The sequence below is a fragment of the Barbus barbus genome (assembly GCF_936440315.1).
Source record: "Barbus barbus genome assembly, chromosome: 2".
Taxonomy (NCBI): domain Eukaryota; kingdom Metazoa; phylum Chordata; class Actinopteri; order Cypriniformes; family Cyprinidae; genus Barbus; species Barbus barbus.
The window spans coordinates 14,732,545-14,750,541 of NC_136730.1; the positions used below are offsets into that span (position 1 = coordinate 14,732,545).

Sequence of the window (17,997 nt, forward strand, 5' to 3'; positions counted from 1 at the left end):
AGATGACATGCAAGACTATAAAAGGCTGGAAGAAGAGATGGACGGGGGCCTACATTTCCGTGAAGACTTATTTGCTTATGAGTTATTGTTTTTAAATAAAACGAAACCATTGTATTGGTGATTCGTTAAACTTTTAAATCCAGTCTCTGAGTAATTAATTATTAAATAACTAGTTACAGAACCTGAATAATCCTTATTTTGAGCTTGAAGTGGTCTGAACTTGGCTGAACTAGCACAGAGGAGAGATCTGAAATGTCAACCCTTCCACTTTAACATCCACTCAACAGAAAGGTAATTATAGTATTGTCTGTTATGGACTTGCTTTGAGAAATATGGATGTGAATAGTAGGTTTTAATCCCCCATACCAGAATAAAAATACTACAATATATATATTTGTGTGTGTGTATATATAAACCCAATAACAACCTGCAACCAATAGCATAACATAGGATGATAACCGTACTTTTAATGTTTTGAATTGTAATTAACAATTATTTAATTCCTTTAAATAATGAACTGCATTACAATTTCACAATGTTTTATTATTCTTTATCATGAATTATGAATGGGCTTGTAAAAGTACCCTAATATTTATATGTAGGTATGGCAAGCCAACACAAAGTCTCTTCATTGCAATCTTTCTTATCAAATAAACAAACCATCAAATCTCAGAATCGAAATAACACTGCAATAGAAAAATAACCACACAAACACTAATTAACTATCAGGTCAAAATAGCTGGTAAAGCTCTTTCATTTTGAGAACAGAAATTTTTTCAGTGGAAGTGAATAACTAATATCTGATAAAGAACTTGTATATGAACACGTCTTCAAATGTCAATGAACATTCGACAGGAAAAATGAACATCAAAATCCTGAAATGACTGGGAACCAAAGTGAATTTCAAGGGTTGTTCAACCTGTCATTTAACGACTGAAGCAATCTACCAAGTGTTTAGAGTTCCATGGTCCAGCATTGTTGGCCAAGAACTGCATATTGACTTGAGTTTTGGTCTCCTGATACAGCTGGGCAGCCATCTAGACAGCAACAACAGACCATATATAGCACAAAATGGCACATTTATATACATTTATATACACATTTTATATATTTATATGGCACATTTTATTATCCAACCTCAATTTTAACATATTAACCCAAAAATGTATGATAAAATAACTTTGAAGTGTGTGGATATTATTATCCAAACTAAAATAATGTACATACTTTAGCTTTGCGGTATGTAGTGAATGACAAAAAGTCATGGTGGCCTGCCAGCGCTGAGACTTTTCTGAAGCAGAAGTACAATGCTCTTTTACAAAGTCTGCTGGATGATCCAGGTCCGCTTACAAATGGAGAACTACAAGAAAAATATAAAATAAATAATGGGAACTTAAAGTTAACAAATTTCTTGAGTGGAGTAAAGAAAAGCCTGAATAAGACCACACTGTTAAATAGTGATAGACGTTTTATGCAAATACTTTACTTTAGAGTTAAATATCAAACTATAGGAAATTACACAATGGATAAGAATCTAAGCAAAATGAGTGGTTGAACAAAAACACAAAAATACATTATTAAACTATTGACTCATCATTGTATACTGATTAAGGCATCGATTAGAAGTATAAATATCTGCAAAATATGAAACTAGATTTACCATCAGGAGATGGTCTCGAAGTGGCTTGGTTACAAATGAGCTCTTCAAATACGATGCACAAATAACTGTATGGCCATAAGAGAAGGCTGTCATTAACTTATTTAGTATGACTGACTTGTTGATTGCATAACCGGTGATGCTGTCCAGAATCTCAATACTGGAGTCTCCCAAACACCAGTTGAGGCTGAGGTCTTTGCAGTGGTCTGTGTTCTCATCAGGGCCCACGGGCTCTCCACTCAGGAAGAAGATGGTGGTTTGTTTGAATGGAGGAGGCAGTGCATCATTCCAGCCCGTGCCCAGACGCTTGTTAATGATTTCAGACACTTTCTCTGAGCAGTACTTGGAATCACCTAGGCAACAAGTATAGAAAATGTTAAATACTATCATTCTTCTGCCTGCTTGGATTTCAAAATGACTAATCAATCAATATCCAATTACGATATTTGGGGACATTGGGAGTATTCTGTGACCTACCAAAGCAAACGACTTACCAAGTACAATGCTGGTAATGTAGACTGGGTTGATGAAATGACTCAGTAGCGCCCCCTGCACTCCTGTGACAGTCCAACGGGTGAGTTTGGCACTGTCGGACATGCAACAGATGCGAGCACCCCACACGCTTGGAAGCAGGAAGGCAGCAGCGATGAGAGAGCCTTTAGCATGACACTGCAGCTTCAGAGTGGAGTAAGTACTGCTCTGAGACTGCCTGTGGAAAAACAAATACAGACATCTCTTTTCACCATGCTCTAAATATAATACTCTTAATTTACACAATAGAGGGTTTTCTAACATATACAGTGGAGAGCAGACAACAGAGTGCAAACAATATAGTTAAACTTACAAAACTATGCACTGAGCTGCTCCTTTGGGGGCTTTATTAGTGTACAAGTGAAGGTAAATGTGTGGCTTGAGCTGAAGCAGTCGTTCAGATAGAACATTTTCCAGTATGGAGCGCTTCTTCAGCTCTGGATCAGCACTGTAGAACAGCAGGAGCTGCTTGTACAAGTACCTGTGACACCAGACAGGACAACAGACACACATTTTTCACATTTACATTAGCAGTTTAACTTGCAAACAGCCAAGAAACAGAAACCAACCATGTCTAAATATATATTGGGCACACACTAAAAACAGCATTCATATAAAGCAACTAAAATAAAATCTCTGTCTTTCTTCCTCTATACTCTTGAGTATAGAAATGTCTATATTAAATTTTCTTGCACCTTTTGAGGGCTCTGCGGGCGATGACAATGGCGTGGCAGTCATGGATGACACATCCTGTGTAAGAAAGCCAACCACTGCAGCAGTTCTGACCTGATCCCAGAGCTACCACTTCATATTCCTCACAGCGCTGCCCACCTGTGTCAAGCACCTCTGACACACACATCCAATATATATAAAATTATCTCATGATATTTTTCGCACACACATACATATACCAAGCGTGATGGTTTTATACATGCACAATGCAATAAATGTTTCAACATTTGGTTTTCTATGAAATTAAGTTGTGAATTCTGTCCATGAGCTGGGTAATACAACAGGCTAACATGTCAAAATTGAACAAGATAGAGCAAAATATTACTATTGTGATAGTCTTGGTAGGATCAGTAAGAATGGATCGAAAATTACAAACTGAACATCTAGCTATTATAATATAATATCCAGCTATTACTGTAAATTCTTTGTAAAGAAAATGTAAATTTTTATGACAAAAATATAAACGTATGATATATATATATATATATATATATATATATATATATATATATATATATATGAGAGAAAACGTAACTTAAAATAGTTTTATATAATTTATAAAAAATAAAAACAAAAAAACAACACATTTACAAATAAGAAATGTTAATAATAAATTAATAAAAAGGGCAAGTACAAATCTGACCTATTGGCCCAACAGAAAAATCTGAAAACAGAAAAATCCTGCTTCAATCCTTAACCATGCACAGAATGTGGTTTTCTTTGGTTGGCATTGTACCTTACACCAATGTTATTTAGTATAATGGGGATACTATTTTTATTATTATTTAGAAATAGTTCTTATTTTTACAGTTTCCATTTTTAGTATAGTTTCCCTGATTTAGTAATTTTTGTGTTTGTCATTTTTATTAGTTACTGTCTGTTAATTATTATGTTATTAGTTACTGTGTCATTGCAGTGTTTCCAGTACATCAAGTTAAACTGATTGAAAATGAGAAATGTTACCTCTCACACTTACCTCTCTCCAGTACAAAAGCAGCGAAGCAGCTCTTAGTGTTGTGGTACTCAGGGCATTCTCTGAGCAGCTTGTCAAAACGCTCAGTACACAGAGCTGTTATACGACATTTGTGCCAGTCTGTGAACTTCACTGAAAGAGCAAGTGTTTGAGACAACACTGGTAATGAAGAAACATCTACAACCAAACATATTGAATTTTTTTACTAGAAACTCCAGTCAAACCTCCATTTCTCTGGTCCCTCCGAAGAGAGCCGTCTGTATTGTCCTCCAGTATTTCTAGGGTGGTTTCACCTCCTGTAACACTACTCAGACTCCATGCAGAAGGTGATTCTGGGTCAGAGACCAGGTCCTCCACTTGGGGTGGAGACTCCAATGACTGGTCTTCTAGGGTATGTTGTTTCACAGCAGAGGATTCCTCAGTATCAACAAAGCGGTGCAACTCTGGGATGGTGGATTGACTCTCTTCTCCAGTAGATGGAGAATCTTCAAACTCATTGCTAGGGGTGACAGGCCTGAAACTGGCCCTGTGGATGCCAAAGTTGGGCTCCCTCTCAGCGGTAAAGCGCATCATTAGAGTGGCAGCCATTCGTGGAAGCCGCTTCCCCTCTACATTAATTCCATGATTTGCCATTTTCTGCTGAAAGATTTTAAAATACATAGAATACTGCAGAATACGGTAAAAATGACATACTTTAAAAACAACTGTACTATATGATCTTGAAATATCACAGGTGTGTCTCAGTTATAGAATAGGGCCTAATATTAGTTTGCCAGTGTGACTGATAACGAAATACTAAAAACAAACGTTCACATTTGCCCTCCTTACATTTGTATAAAAATACACACGAAATAACATGAGCTAGAGTGCAGGTAACGTTATTGGAATAACAAGCTGACACTCTTTTAGCTTTAACTGCACTCCATTACAAAAGTGCTTGCTAAGCGTACATTCATTTGAAATCAAATTACTTGTCGTGTTGCTAAACTGACAAATACTGTCAAAAAAGGTAAGACATCTCAATGCTTGCACAGTGTTTCACTCTACCTGATTAGAAAAACGTCGAATAATTGGTCAGCAACCCTTCTTCACCTGTAATGCTGAAGCTGAAAATTGAACTAATGATGGGCGGGGTTTCCCTGAGTCACGTGACGGTGATAATGGCGAATAAAAAAACATTTCATACATGATTTATATATATATATATATATATATATATATACATATACATATATATATATATATATATATATATATATATATATATATATATATATATATATGTATATATGTTAAACAACAATAATAAGATAAAATAAAAATAAAACCCCAACATTTGAAATCAATGACGTTAAAAAAAAAAATGTTGGTCACAAAAGTTAATGGATCAATTGAGATATTAACATAACTGAATAGTATTTAATGCTAATAATTAAAATATAACCATAGCAAAGCCTTTTTATATATAGAACCTGGGAAAGTTTTGAATATGGAAAGTTAATATGTTAATTTATGTAAAACTGTTTTGCAATATGCAAATAATAACACAGTTAGGATCTCTCCATGCATTAACATGCATTTGACCAGCAGGTGTCACGAGCGGACAGTGTTTTGATTTGCAGAGCTTGCTAGAATTATATCATCCAATTATATAATATGTGCATTTTCTCCTTGTATCATTTTGCCATGTTTGTGATCTCACTTTATGATTTATGATGTGAAATTCTTTTGTTTAACGTTACATAGATTGCCAAACACGACCATCAAGAAGAATGTCCCTCCTCCATGACCATCGCGCATCCCGGCTGTAATGAAGTCATTCATCCATTGGCTGACTTCACTTGTCAATCAACATTGCAACAACAGGAAAACCGTTCGCTTCTTCTATATGATTGGTCGATAGCATTGCGTTCCCACCCACTCGTCCAATCATTTCGCTTCGAGAATGAAACGTCGTGGCGTTGGCGCGAGTTTTATATTTATTGTGCTTTAGGTCGGTGGGAGATAGAGCTCTATCTGTCAGAGTTTAATAGAGCTCTATCTGTCAGAGTTTAATTAATTACTTATTTTGCATTTGTTCTTTTGGAGAGTGTCAAGTTAAAAGCGTTAAAATGGATGACTTTGGTGTTTATGCCATATTTGGAGTAGATGAACCACCACAGCAGATCTTAAGGTAAAATAAACAAACATGCCTGGAAATGCATTGGGTGTGTTTGGCTGTCTATTTAATGTTACTTTAATGCAACTTAAGCTGTGCACGCTTACAGTGATTCAAGTAGTTTTGTTCATGAAATATGCTTAGATGGCTTCATACGTTTTAATATTTTTAATATTTCCCGCCTTGTAAAGTTCTTGCGCAGCTACAAAGATGTGCACAATATCAACAGTAACGCACTGCGGCTACTTGTCTCGCTAACTATTTTAAACCTGTGTTCTTTATATGAGGGGATTGTGTTCTTCACCATTTATTTCCCACGACAGACGTGACGGATGGCAGAGCTCAATAGAGATCCAGCCTAGTGTCCAGCTGATGGTTTTCTTCACCAGAGGAGACTGGGGAAAGCGAGATTCAGTTTCTGTGGAACTGGCTGATGAGAGAAACATACCCATTAATATGGGAAAACTAACACCGTTCAATAAGTACGTTTACTGTATATGTTAAATCAGATACAGAATCAGGTACAATTAAATAGTAACATTTAATCCCTTAATAAACCTTTCCTCTTCTCAGATGTCTGTCATGGGAATCTGGTGAGGATGGTGTCTGGTCCAGTGGAGCAACCTTAACTGTAAAACTCATTGGGGTGAGAGACTGTTCAAGCTCAGTTTCATTTTGTGTTACACAACAAAGACCCAAATGAAATCTGGAGAGCTCTTATTTTCTGTGCTGATTTTTAAAGTCAACATGACATAGAAATTCGTAAATTTTTAAGAGCATAAAGCATGTCGTTGATTTATTTGTGAATGATTCATCATAACTTGATCTTCTGGTGAACACAATTTCTTTCTGATAGATTTCTTTCTGGTGCTGTATGCCAGTCGTCTTCAGTCATTTAGGCTGCTTAAGTCCTTTCCCTTTCTTGCAATCAACCTCATTGCTAGCATTCAGAATAGCCAATCAGACAATAAATGTTCAATAGATAGAACCAAGTCCTTGTCAATCATCCATTTCACTTGGATGTAAGGCACAAAATTTAAAATGTCACTACTTCCATTGTGAAAAATTCCAGTCAAAGATGTTGCAGTCTTTGCTGAAAGCAAATTATTCATAATATATACGAAATAAAATGTAATGAATTTTGTGTGAAGTCTTTGGATCTATACATACAGTAACTGACCCATGATCCTGTTTTCCAAAGGGTACTACAGAGTTTTTGGATCCAGAGCTGATTCTCTCACAGATGGAATGCACTCCAGAGGTGAGTTTAACCTGTCAGAGGTAGATTTACTGTGTGTTTGTCAGTGCTTTCCTGCAGTGTCTTCTTACTTCATTGTTTCCAGTGCATTCCCGCAGTACCTGCATTACGAGAGTGTCCAGGCAAGAGGAAGCGATCTCAGGGAGAGGAGGAGGAGGAAGTTAATGAAGGTAGAGGCAAGGAGAACATCTGCCCTAATGCTTCTGAAAAGGTGACACCTCAAAGACGGAGCAAGAACAATCATCATGGAGGTCAGACACGTCTCTTCTCACAAAAGGAGGAACAGACTGCAACTTCCAGTTCTCAGGGCCACAAAGCTAAAGGCAAGCAGGCCAAAACCCCCTCACAGACTGGTGAGTGAATATTTTCATTGCGTACATGTGGAACATATGAGTAATGTGGTATGGTAGTTATTGTATGTTTAACACTGTCTTTTTCAGCTCCATTGAACAAGCCGTCAGGCCGTTGGGGTCAAACTCTCTGTCCCATTGATCCTCAGACAGCCATTTTGATTGGAGGACAAGGTGCCAGAATGCAGTTCTGCAAAGACCCCATATGGAAACTGTGCACAGGTAAGCATTTCACATTATGTCTTATATCAGTAGATATAAGAATAAATGTAATATAAAATGTAATATTATTAAATATGTTTTTACTTGGTAGATGCTCTGCTCTTAATATTTTTCAGAGGATCTTTCTTGGGTACCTGCTGAAACCCTTGCAGAAGGACCCACCCCTGAGGTCCGCATTGGTCACACAGCGACCTATGACCCGGAATCTAAACGTATCTTTGTGTTTGGTGGCTCAAAGCATAAGAAATGGTTTAATGATGTTCACATCCTAGACACACAAACCTGGCGTTGGACTTTGGTTGAGGTTAGCCTGCATTTGATTTTAAGATTAACAACAAAAACATTCACAGAAATATACAGTATTACTGTGACGCATGTCTAGGCACAAAAAATTATTTTTGTGTCATAGATATCATCTGGTTGTAGTCTATAGGAAATCAAAGTCTAATTGTGTTGTCCAGTGGGTGCTGAATAAACTAAAATGCTGATTTGAATTTCATTTACCCTTTTAGGCGCAGGGAAAAGTGCCTCCTCTGGCCTACCACAGCTGCAGTATGTTCCGAGGAGAGCTCTTCGTGTTTGGAGGAGTGTTTCCTCGCCCACACCCAGAACCAGACGGCTGCAGTGACTCCATCTACATCTTTAACCCTGAAATGGCCATCTGGTATCAACCTATTGTCAATGGAGAGAAACCTGCACCTCGCTCTGGGTAGGGAGATCATGCCTTTTTATTCAAACTTGCATGATGTAATATTTCATTAACTGCATGACTGATGTTTTCAGCTGTACTGTATGTGTGGCAGATGAGTATTTTCTTTTTGTTTGTGCAGGCACTCAGCATGTGTGATGCAGGGGAGGATCTTTGTGTTTGGTGGATGGGACACCCCTGTATGCTTCAATGACATGTTCATGCTAGACCTTGGTAAATACTGCAAGAATTGTTACTCTTTTTCAAGATTTTTTTATTTTTATTGGGGAAAATAAGCAATAATGTTCACCACTAATAGAAGTCATTTTACTACAATTGTTTGAGTCTACTAGATTCAATGCTCTTTTTTTTCTGTTTGAAACCGTTATAATTCAATTGATCTGTCTAGATTTTCTGCATTTTTAATACCTGGTGTGACTCCTAGTGTTTTCACACATTAATTACTGAAGGTGCTCTTTTAAAAAGTGGAGTAGTCAGCTTAAAATACCACATTGTCACCACCTATTTCAGGCTTGATGGAGTTTTCTGCTGTGAAGACAAGTGGAACAGCCCCGTCTCCCAGAAGGTATTTAAAATGTGACAATTTACTCTTGGAGTACATAAAGATTAACAACAGATTGTTCTTTAAATCATGCTCTCTACTGCAAATTAAATATATAATTGAAATTCAATCAATTGTCTTATAATGGTTACATGATCGGGCATATCTTGATCAGCCTAGATGCATTGAGTATTTGACTTCTGACCCTTACTGTATCACAGCTGGCATGGCTGTGCGGTTGTTTCAGACTGCAGCTTCCTGATCCATGGGGGCTACAATGGGAACAACGCACTAAGCGATGCATTAATCTTCAACACAGGTGAAGAATAAGGTTTTATGCCCCAATTCCATAGCCAGAACTCTCTTTGTTACTATATACTAAGCTGCATTCATTTGCTCAAAAATACAGTAAAAGTAATATTACAATTTACAATGAGCTTTTCTGTTTTAATGTTTTGAAACTTTAAATTTATTCCTGAATATTTTGCATGCATTACTCCAGTCTTGCGTATCCTTCAGAAATCATTGTAACATGCTGATTTTATGGAAACTGATGCATTTTTTTTTATCAATATAACGTTAAAAGCATTTATTCAAAAATGTACATCTTTTATAACATTGTAAATAATAATTATATTATATTATAATAATAATTAATTTCTTTTAAAAAATATATCTTACTGACCTCATACAATGGTATAAATGCTGTTGACAGATTTTAAGATTATATTTAACCTAGAGTATAAAAACAACCCTTTTTCTCTCGCTCTCTTTTTCTCTTCAGACACTAGTTGCTGGTCATCTCTGGCTTCTCCCCAGCTCAATTCTGTACCCCGAGCTGGACATTCCATCATTACCATGCCCACAACATGTAAACAGGTAAAAACATCCAAATTCAAATTATGAAGATCTTTTGTCAAGTGGCTTCAGTTCATGATTTTATAATAATTGTCTTTGTTTTACAGGGATGTAGAGATGAACAAGAGGAACTTCCAGAGTCAGCTCCACAAATACTTCTGGTTTTTGGTGGTGGTGACAACGAAGGAAGCTTCTTCTCTGATCTTTTCACTGTGCCAGTAGAGGAGTTAAGAGACTAAACATTTTATCAGGATTTGGTTTTACATGCAATTTTTTTTATTATTTGTTTTATGTCATGGTGTTTCAGTTATTTTTTATTTTTTTTGGTTTGTGTGTGAATTTATGTTTGTTTATTTAAAGAGGTATATTACACTTTCACTCAGATATTTGCGTTCTGTCCTCATTTATGCATAGATCTTACGAAGTCTCTCTTCATGATGCTGTTGAGAATGTGCTAAGCATTTGTGATACAAGCGCAATATTATAAATCATTAAGAGTGCACTGTTTCTTAAAGAAAACTAGTTCATCGAACTATTTACTCGCCCTTGAGTGGTTTTGAATTTGTATCCAAAAAAAATCCAATATGCCAGGTCCATATGTGCGGTGTTATATTGCATGTCTTCTAAAGTAGCTGTTGACAAACAGACCTAAAAAAATCTCCATTATAGCTGTTAGTTTATCAGTTGTTGTTTTTTTTTTAACATCATGACATCAATTCTGATTTAAGAGCTATGATGATTGTTTTTTTTCTCTAATTTTGTTTCTCACAGAAAGTACTCTTGTGTAGTGTAAAGATTTGTCAGAAAATCTTCAGCATTTGTTTATGGATTTACATGAGGGTGAGTAAACAATGACAGGTTTTTAATTTTTGGTTGAACGATTCCTTTATCAAGATGGAGAGTCATTGTGTGATTCACACCCTCAGATTTGATCTGTGACAGCTTTGTCTGTTTTGTATATACATGCCTAGTTTTAGACTAAGATTTTTTGCTTGTTCTTTTTAAATGGCTGTAAATGTATAATTCTTGCTGTAAGTACTGTCGCAGCAGGCCTGTTCAAAATTCAACTTTCTTGGAAAATTCAAATGCCTCTGCTTTAGTTATTTGCACACTTCTCACACAGTCGCACAGCAGGTCAGGCACACAGATGCGGTTTCCTGTGTGCAGGCATCTGCTCGATTTCAAAATCTCCACGGTAACAATGTTACCGCATGATGTCACCCTATGTCTACAGTCGCCGTTACGGCCGCGAATACCGCAGTATGCGAGCACTGACTGACGCCTAGAGGATCTGAGCACGGATCCGCCGCCCCTCCCCGCTCAGCCCCCTCCGCTCGCTCCGGAGATCGGCCATGTTGCCTCTCGCGGTTGTTCCGGTATCAGGCACGAGCGTTTGAGCAGCTCGGCCGCAGTACGACACCGATCCGCCTCCACTGAAACCCGTTTCACCACAGCCCCGAAGCCTATCATGGATTTTACTACCTGACTGTGGATGTTTGTCTTTGAACGCGAGCCTTCATACGTTTCCTTTCATTCGAGAACCGTTTGTCACCGGGATCCAGTGAGTGGCGGAAGACGGTTTCGTGGATGATGAGGGTTTTTCGGGATTGATATATTTTTTTTTTAATGTTTTTTTAACCCGTTTTACGTTTGCTCATCCTTCGTTATTAGCACTGACGGTTTTTTTTCTTCACAACCGTGTTCAGTCAAGCGACGCTTGTTTCGTTGATCTCAAACTGACGGTTGAGGTATTTTCACCTTTTGTTGACACTTGTTTTTGAAGGTCGGTAAAATTGTGATTTTTGGCTGGTCTAACTCTTAATATCGCTCGAAGAGAGACCGTTTTCCCTTTCCTTAGCTCATTCTCTAAAACTGTCATTTTTAAGACCTGGGAGGATATGAATTGTTTTTAAACTCTCGCTTATTCGGTTGGGAAGCAAATAAAAATGTAAGTGAGCTCCATGTTAGTCAAATCCTCCATAAGTCCTCCTCAAGGACCTGCTGTTTATTTTCAACTGGAGACTTCAAAACAAGTTTTTTTTTTCCTCTCCACATATGGACTGATGTTGGGCTTCAACTTGTTGATCTCTGTCTGCCTCGCTAGCTAGCAACACTGATTACTTCTGTCAGAACAGACTAATAGCCTCAAACGACAAGCTTATAAATGCTTGTCAACCACTGAAAACGGTTTTGCATTTATATTTCTCCCTTTGGCCCTGTTTTTGAGAATCCCTGGGCGAAAATGTCAACCCGGCCTCAAGGAGTAGGTGTTATAGAGACTTCATCCAGCCAGGTGAGACATATCTTCTGACTGACCACACAGAAATTAATATGTATGAATGTGTATTTCGTTGTTGGGAATGAAGTCATGCTTGCTTTTCTATTGATCTGTATTTCCCACAAGCTTGTTTGGTTAAAAGACAGGTGACTGAAAGAAAACAAGTTAGTTCAGGAAGAGTTTTCCTGACTCAACATGATTTTCCATAACTATTCATTGATAGGCTTGGCAAGGTTTATGTTCCTCACTGTAGATTATGTAAATCTGGTGTCTTTTATGTCTTATTTAATCATGTCTTTACTGTAAGTCAGTTTCTTCAGTGGAAAAACTGAAAATCCTATCTATTCCTCATACTAATAATCAATGTCATCTGATATAACAAATGAGTCAAGCCAATGCTGATGAAGTTAACAAGGAGTTTAGACCCATCTACAGCTGTAGTTCTCAACCAAGGGGCCCGGGCCCCCTGGGGAGCCTCAGCAAACATCCAAGGGGGCCTCAAAATGGCTTAAATGTTTTAAAATTTGGCAAAATAAGCTCCAGAATATAGAGACATTTCTTATTGTAATTCACCCCTAAACTTCTGAAATTCAACTATTTAATTATTTAGATTTTTTTATCTATTTATTTTAATATGTGGACACTGCCAATATTTATACATTAAAAAGCAGACTTTCAAAGAAGGCCTCAATATGACTTAAAAGGAATTAAAATAAAACATAAGCTTTATAATAAGATAAGTCCATTTAAAAAAAAAAATTTGTTATTTTTTATATTAATTCATCTCTTAACTTCTGCAATTCACCAGTTTTTTTATTTTTTATTTCAATGATAGTTTTTCTTATTTTAATCTGTGCACACTTCTAATTTCTGTAAATGAATAAAGCAAACTGCCAAGATTATTTAAAATGTTTTAAAATAAAACAAAAATCTAAACTAAAAATTAATTTAAAATTTTTTAAATTACCCCTAAACTTCTGGATTTAACAATTTAATTATTTTTAACTATAATATATATTCTAATTATATATATATATATATATATATAATATAAATTAATTATAATTATTTGTTGCTTGTTTAATATGTGGACACTGATAGTTCCTTTAAAGGTGCCATAGAATGAAAAACTGTCTTTACCCTGGCATATTTAAATAATAACAGTTCTGTACATGGAAATGACATACAATGAGCCTCAAACACCATAGTTTTCTCCTTCATATGTAAATCTCGTGATTAAAAAAGAGCACTGAAAAACAGGCTAATCAGAACATAACACCGACTGTGACGCAACAGTCGGGATCACTACGCCCCCAACATTTGCATAAACCCGCCCTTGTTCCAAGCCGGCCGAACCATCAGAAGCTCTGCAGGTATTGTAAATAAACAAGCGCGGACAACAGCGAAAATAACACAATAAATGTTATGTTCCAGGCCGTGCAGGGGGTGTGAAGTGCAGGGATGGGTTGGTGTCTGTATTCAGAAAGGCACAGAAAGCAAATAACGCGAGCCACTAAAGGGACATGGTTAGCTCCTTGCTAGCGGTAGCCTGTTACAGTACATAAGATTTCACTCTCAGTAAGGAGAGATGAGGATGATGGCGAATGACTTACAGATCCTGAGCACCACTGACAAGCATCTGATCTTGTGAAATGTGTGGTAAGTACTGTTGCTCCATAATGTAAACATAGTTTGTGTGATCGCGTCTCTTGAAAGTGAAACTATAACGCGATCGATGGATCGTTCAAAAGCAGTTTCAATGCCTCGCATATTAATAACGGCTCCCTGATGCCCGCGTTTTATATACAGTATAATTACCCGACGATATAACTGCGAGAGAAAGTATTTAAATCTATATTTTCCTCCCTGTGCTTCCTTCTTGCTGATGAGCCGTACTGTGAAACAGCCAATCAGAGCAGAGCTCATTATTATTCATGACCCTGCCAAATAAGCCAATAACAAACCGTTTCATTCTAGGCAGAAATCCTAGGGTTGTAAATGGACATGTAAAATCGTTTCTGGAGATTTTTTGCCCTTACCTAAGCCACATACCTTCTGTGTAGATATCAGAGAACAATTTAAAATACTGTATCAATGCATTCTATGGCACCTTTAAATAAAAAAAAGCAGACTTCAAAGGAGGCCTCGAGATGATTTGATTTAAAATAAAACAAAACTATCTTTAAAATAATCTAAAACAATTCAAATTCAGGATTAAGTTGAATTATTTTAAAATTATAGTTATTTTAGTTACTTATTGTAATCTATGGGCACTCTTAATTTCTGTAATTTAAAAAAAGAAGGACAGGAATTCAAATGTTCCAACAGGTTGAGAACCGCTAGTCTATAGAGGAAATCAGTCAACAGGTAGTGCGTTTGATTTGGGAGCCATGAAGACCACAGGCAGTGAGAATAGCCAGCCTTGCCCCTCTCAATGTGATAAGGCACAGATTGTGGTAACGTGTGTGTTTTCCGTTAAGTGGCTTAATGAAAAGTGAAGGACTCTATATCCTTGTCCAGATCTCCGGATGCCCTCTCCGAGATCTCTAACCTCTTGTTCAGAGCGTGTCTGTTTTAGCAGAGGAAGAGTGTGAGGAGTGAATCATTGGTGTTTATCATACTAGTGAGGTTGTGGGTGAGTTTCAGCCTGCTGTGTAGGAGGAGAGGTATGAAAATGTGTTGTTATTTTGCATTATCCTCCATTGGGGTGGATCAGGCACAGGGAAGGATGCTTTGCATAAAAAAAGATCGGACTCAGTACAGTGTGTTTATGTTTATGACTTGGACCATGTTTTGCATCTTTGGGAGTTTTATCTGTCACTCACTCTGTTGTTTCATCATTTTAATATACATGGATCACACAAACATGATTTTATTTCTTCATGATGTTCAGCCTGAATTGAGGCCTATTTGGCCTGTGACACTGTTCTCCAGCCTTACGGCATCCATGTCTGAAAAGCACATCACCTCAATAAGTGTTAACACAGGGTTTCCTTGTCCTCAGTAACTCAGTGTGTCACCTTGCTGATACTGTGACCTGACACTGCAGGCTTGTGTTACAGATCCCTGAAATCCCAGACCCCACTAACACAGATTTAGAGAGAGAGAGAAAGGGCCTTCACCTGTTTCTCATCCTCTGACCTCTGCACTCTGATGTTTTAGCTAAATTATGTGGTTTTAGGAACTCTAATATAAAAAAAGTTCATATAAAATCCTAATGGGCTCTATTTGCTGCTTTAATAAATGTTTTTGGTCAAACTGTCCACAGTTAATTAGTGCATGTTGTTCCAAAAGGAAAATGTTTTTCTAAATGTAGTTGCTGTCTAGGATTTGTTTTAAGCATTTGTTGGGCAATCCAGTAATTCAGTGCTAATGTAATAAAGATTTTAGTGGATTTATATGGATTTTTTTATTGGACAGTGCCGATATGAGCAAGCGTATGGTCTATATAAGGCCGATATACAGTATATGTATATCACATGTTTAATTTAAAGGTAATAAATTTAGATTTATTTTACATAATATGTACTAAATTAGAAGTAAATAATTTGAAAATGAATCATATGGCAAAAAATAATTTGAAGATTTATACTTTAGATCTTGTAGTATTTATTTATTAGATATACAAATTTTATAAATACACATTTGCCAAATGCTGATGGTATATGATAAATTATTTTAGTGTTTGTCTTTCTATTACTTATAATAGTAATAAACATTGAAATATTTTTTCTTTGTTTACCATCTTTGCAGCTGCGCTCAAGCACTGGTGTTCTCAGGACTGTCAAAATAAAAGTCTGACATTTCCGGCACTTATTCGTTCAAACAGAAAACGTTATTAGTGACGCCTATAATTTAAAAATGCCAAATGTCAGCCAATGCATTGTTCGACCACTGAAATGTTCAGACTTTAAGTGAACATTTTTGACCACGAGAAATTGCCATTGGGATTCATCAAAATGCTCTCAAGGGTGACCTTGACCTTCCTTCTCCACATCCCATCTGAAAAGCCTACTCAAAAGTGGTTTCCCACATTGCAAGTTACATTGCAACAAATATGTAACACCAACTTGAATTTGCTATGTCATTTGTAAATATACCACATTGCAACAATGATGTTGATTGATAAGAGGTTTTGGTCATTTTTGTCTGTTGTTTACCAGCTTTGTGTACTGAACATTCACTGTAAGCTTTTATGAATAGCCTATATTGTCACTATTTTGGGGATAGTCTACTCAAAAATGAAAATTCTGTCCTTATTTACTCACTCTCAAATGTTCATACAGTGAAAATCTATTGGGTCCAACGTTAGTTGGGAAACCACAGCCTTTTGTACTGTACGAACAAAAAGTTTGGAATGCAGTGTAGCCTAAATGATGACAGAATGTTTATTTTTCAAATGCAAAATGAACAACATCTTTTTGCCTGTTTTGATTTGAAATGACTGTCATTATTTGTGCTTACTGCTGTCGTTTTTGTGGACGTTTAGAAATGTCCTCAAAATGCGTTCTGTGCTGTTCAGTCTGGTGTGCTTTGTTTGGACATCCTCCATAGTAGCACAGATCTCTGTCGTGTCCGCTGACCCTGATCAGTCTCAAAGACTCACAGTTTTCCACTGCAGTGATTTACTACATTAGCACTTCGCGCTCTACTAGGCAGATAATTTCACCAGAATAAAAACCTTTTTTTTTTTTTTTTTTTTTAAATGCCAGCAGTTTATGTATGTATGTGAAAGTAGTAATCCTGATCTTATCCAGTCGTCAAAACTGATCTGCATGGACTAGGTAGCATTGCAGGTATGTAATCTTTTGAGATGCTTCGATATAAACAGTCCATTGTCAAATCATCTGTAAGGATGGCTCGGAAACGACAGATCATGGTAATTCCTGGATTTAAAAACCATATGCAAATGTTTTTTAAGATGCCATCATCTTTTCGCTTCATCTGCTCTGTTATATTGTTGTTGCATCTGGAGTGGAACACAGCTCTCAGTGTTTCAATTCTGAATAGATTACAAGATCATAAATAGTAAATATGTAACGAGGCCACTGCCTTGATCATCTCCTAAGGAAATCTTTTAGATGTGGTTTCTGTAAACACATCCTTTCCCACATTTGTTTTGAGTTGGTTTCAGGTTTATCCTTTTCATATACACAAACAAAAGCCAGTATTGACATAGAGAAGAATAGGAAAGTGCAGGTGAAAGAGCAAGTTATAAAGTATGGGTGCCATCTTAGTGTTTTTTCATCGTCAGTCTGAAATTGTTGATTCTGTAAGACGAGAAATAAAAATGTTTCTACATTATTTTAAGTCAATATTGAACTGCATCCACATGTTCTCAGCCTCTGTGAGGGGATTAGGTGTTGTTAAATCTCAAGGGATGGACGGCATGACGTCCACTGTCACTGCTCACTGATAATTTACTAGACAGAACATCAGCATGTAATCAGCTCTGTGGAAATGGCTCGCATTCAGTCCCTGAAGCCTTACACAATACAGCGATCTGACCACATTAGAGTGTCTCACTGTGTCTTCTCAAATATGGTTGTAATTCATTTATATAGTGGAATGAGCAAATTAATTGGGCTAGAAGTCAATCGATTTAACACTGTACAGCAGCTTTTGAGCAGTTTTTTCATTTATGTATTTGATGAATTCACAAAATTCTTTCTTTTTTTTAATGCTTACCTGCAGTTTACCACTCACCAACCAATGAAGTTTGAAAGCTCT

At 36.8% G+C, this 17,997-nt stretch overlaps 3 protein-coding genes across 22 annotated transcripts in view; 2 read left to right on the forward strand and 1 right to left on the reverse strand.

Annotated features, from left to right (window-relative positions):
- Positions 1-448: 448 nt before the first annotated feature.
- adad2 (adenosine deaminase domain containing 2) lies at positions 449-5,016 on the reverse strand. Of its 4 annotated transcripts, none has more exons than XR_013785032.1 (9): positions 4,941-5,013; positions 4,118-4,532; positions 3,897-4,025; positions 2,884-3,034; positions 2,502-2,669; positions 2,152-2,366; positions 1,661-2,010; positions 1,228-1,360; positions 449-1,037 (listed from the first exon to the last, which is right to left on the reverse strand). XR_013785032.1 is itself a non-coding variant. In XM_079432862.1 (9 exons), exons 2-9 carry the CDS (start codon positions 4,524-4,526, stop codon positions 927-929), a joined length of 1,551 nt encoding a protein of 516 aa, XP_079288988.1. In that variant the 5' UTR covers positions 4,527-4,529; positions 4,941-5,016; the 3' UTR covers positions 449-926. The 4 variants fall into 4 exon arrangements, 2 of the variants coding, with proteins under 2 accessions (XP_079288988.1, XP_079288989.1); XM_079432862.1 differs by having other exon boundaries at positions 1,776-2,010; positions 4,118-4,529; positions 4,941-5,016; XM_079432863.1 differs by having other exon boundaries at positions 1,776-2,010; positions 4,941-5,016.
- An 818-nt stretch (positions 5,017-5,834) lies between these two features.
- On the forward strand, positions 5,835-11,072 carry krcp (kelch repeat-containing protein). Its single transcript, XM_079434414.1, has 13 exons — positions 5,835-6,066; positions 6,375-6,533; positions 6,625-6,697; positions 7,253-7,312; positions 7,395-7,662; positions 7,750-7,881; positions 7,998-8,185; positions 8,394-8,590; positions 8,712-8,803; positions 9,101-9,155; positions 9,353-9,450; positions 9,916-10,010; positions 10,097-11,072. Exons 1-13 carry the CDS (start codon positions 6,005-6,007, stop codon positions 10,226-10,228), a joined length of 1,611 nt encoding a protein of 536 aa, XP_079290540.1. The 5' UTR covers positions 5,835-6,004; the 3' UTR covers positions 10,229-11,072.
- Positions 11,073-11,246: 174 nt separating this feature from the next.
- Positions 11,247-17,997, forward strand: part of mark2b (MAP/microtubule affinity-regulating kinase 2b) — a 47,687-nt gene continuing 40,936 nt past the window's right edge. For 16 of the 17 annotated variants that reach the window (XM_079373640.1, XM_079373651.1, XM_079373655.1 and 13 more), the window contains exon 1: positions 11,308-12,282. In XM_079373640.1, coding sequence (XP_079229766.1) covers positions 12,232-12,282 — 51 coding nt within the window. In that variant the 5' untranslated portion in view covers positions 11,308-12,231. Of the gene's footprint in view, positions 12,283-17,997 lie in introns of all 17 variants that reach the window. The other variant, XM_079373656.1, reaches the window with a different exon arrangement.

Bases quoted from the DNA above. Each gene is read 5' to 3' on its own strand.
- adad2 (XM_079432862.1), bottom strand. From the start codon at position 4,526: ATGGCAAATCATGGAATTAATGTAGAGGGGAAGCGGCTTCCACGAATG. The intron at 2,011-2,151 runs GTAAGTCGTTTG...CTTGTTGCCTAG, and splicing joins CATTACCAGCATTGTACTTG to GTGATTCCAAGTACTGCTCA. The intron at 1,361-1,775 runs GTCAGTCATACT...TTTTTCTTGTAG, and splicing joins ACCGGTTATGCAATCAACAA to TTCTCCATTTGTAAGCGGAC.
- krcp (XM_079434414.1), top strand. From the start codon at position 6,005: ATGGATGACTTTGGTGTTTATGCCATATTTGGAGTAGATGAACCACCA. The intron at 8,804-9,100 runs GTAAATACTGCA...CACCTATTTCAG, and splicing joins CATGTTCATGCTAGACCTTG to GCTTGATGGAGTTTTCTGCT. The intron at 9,156-9,352 runs GTATTTAAAATG...ACTGTATCACAG, and splicing joins ACAGCCCCGTCTCCCAGAAG to CTGGCATGGCTGTGCGGTTG.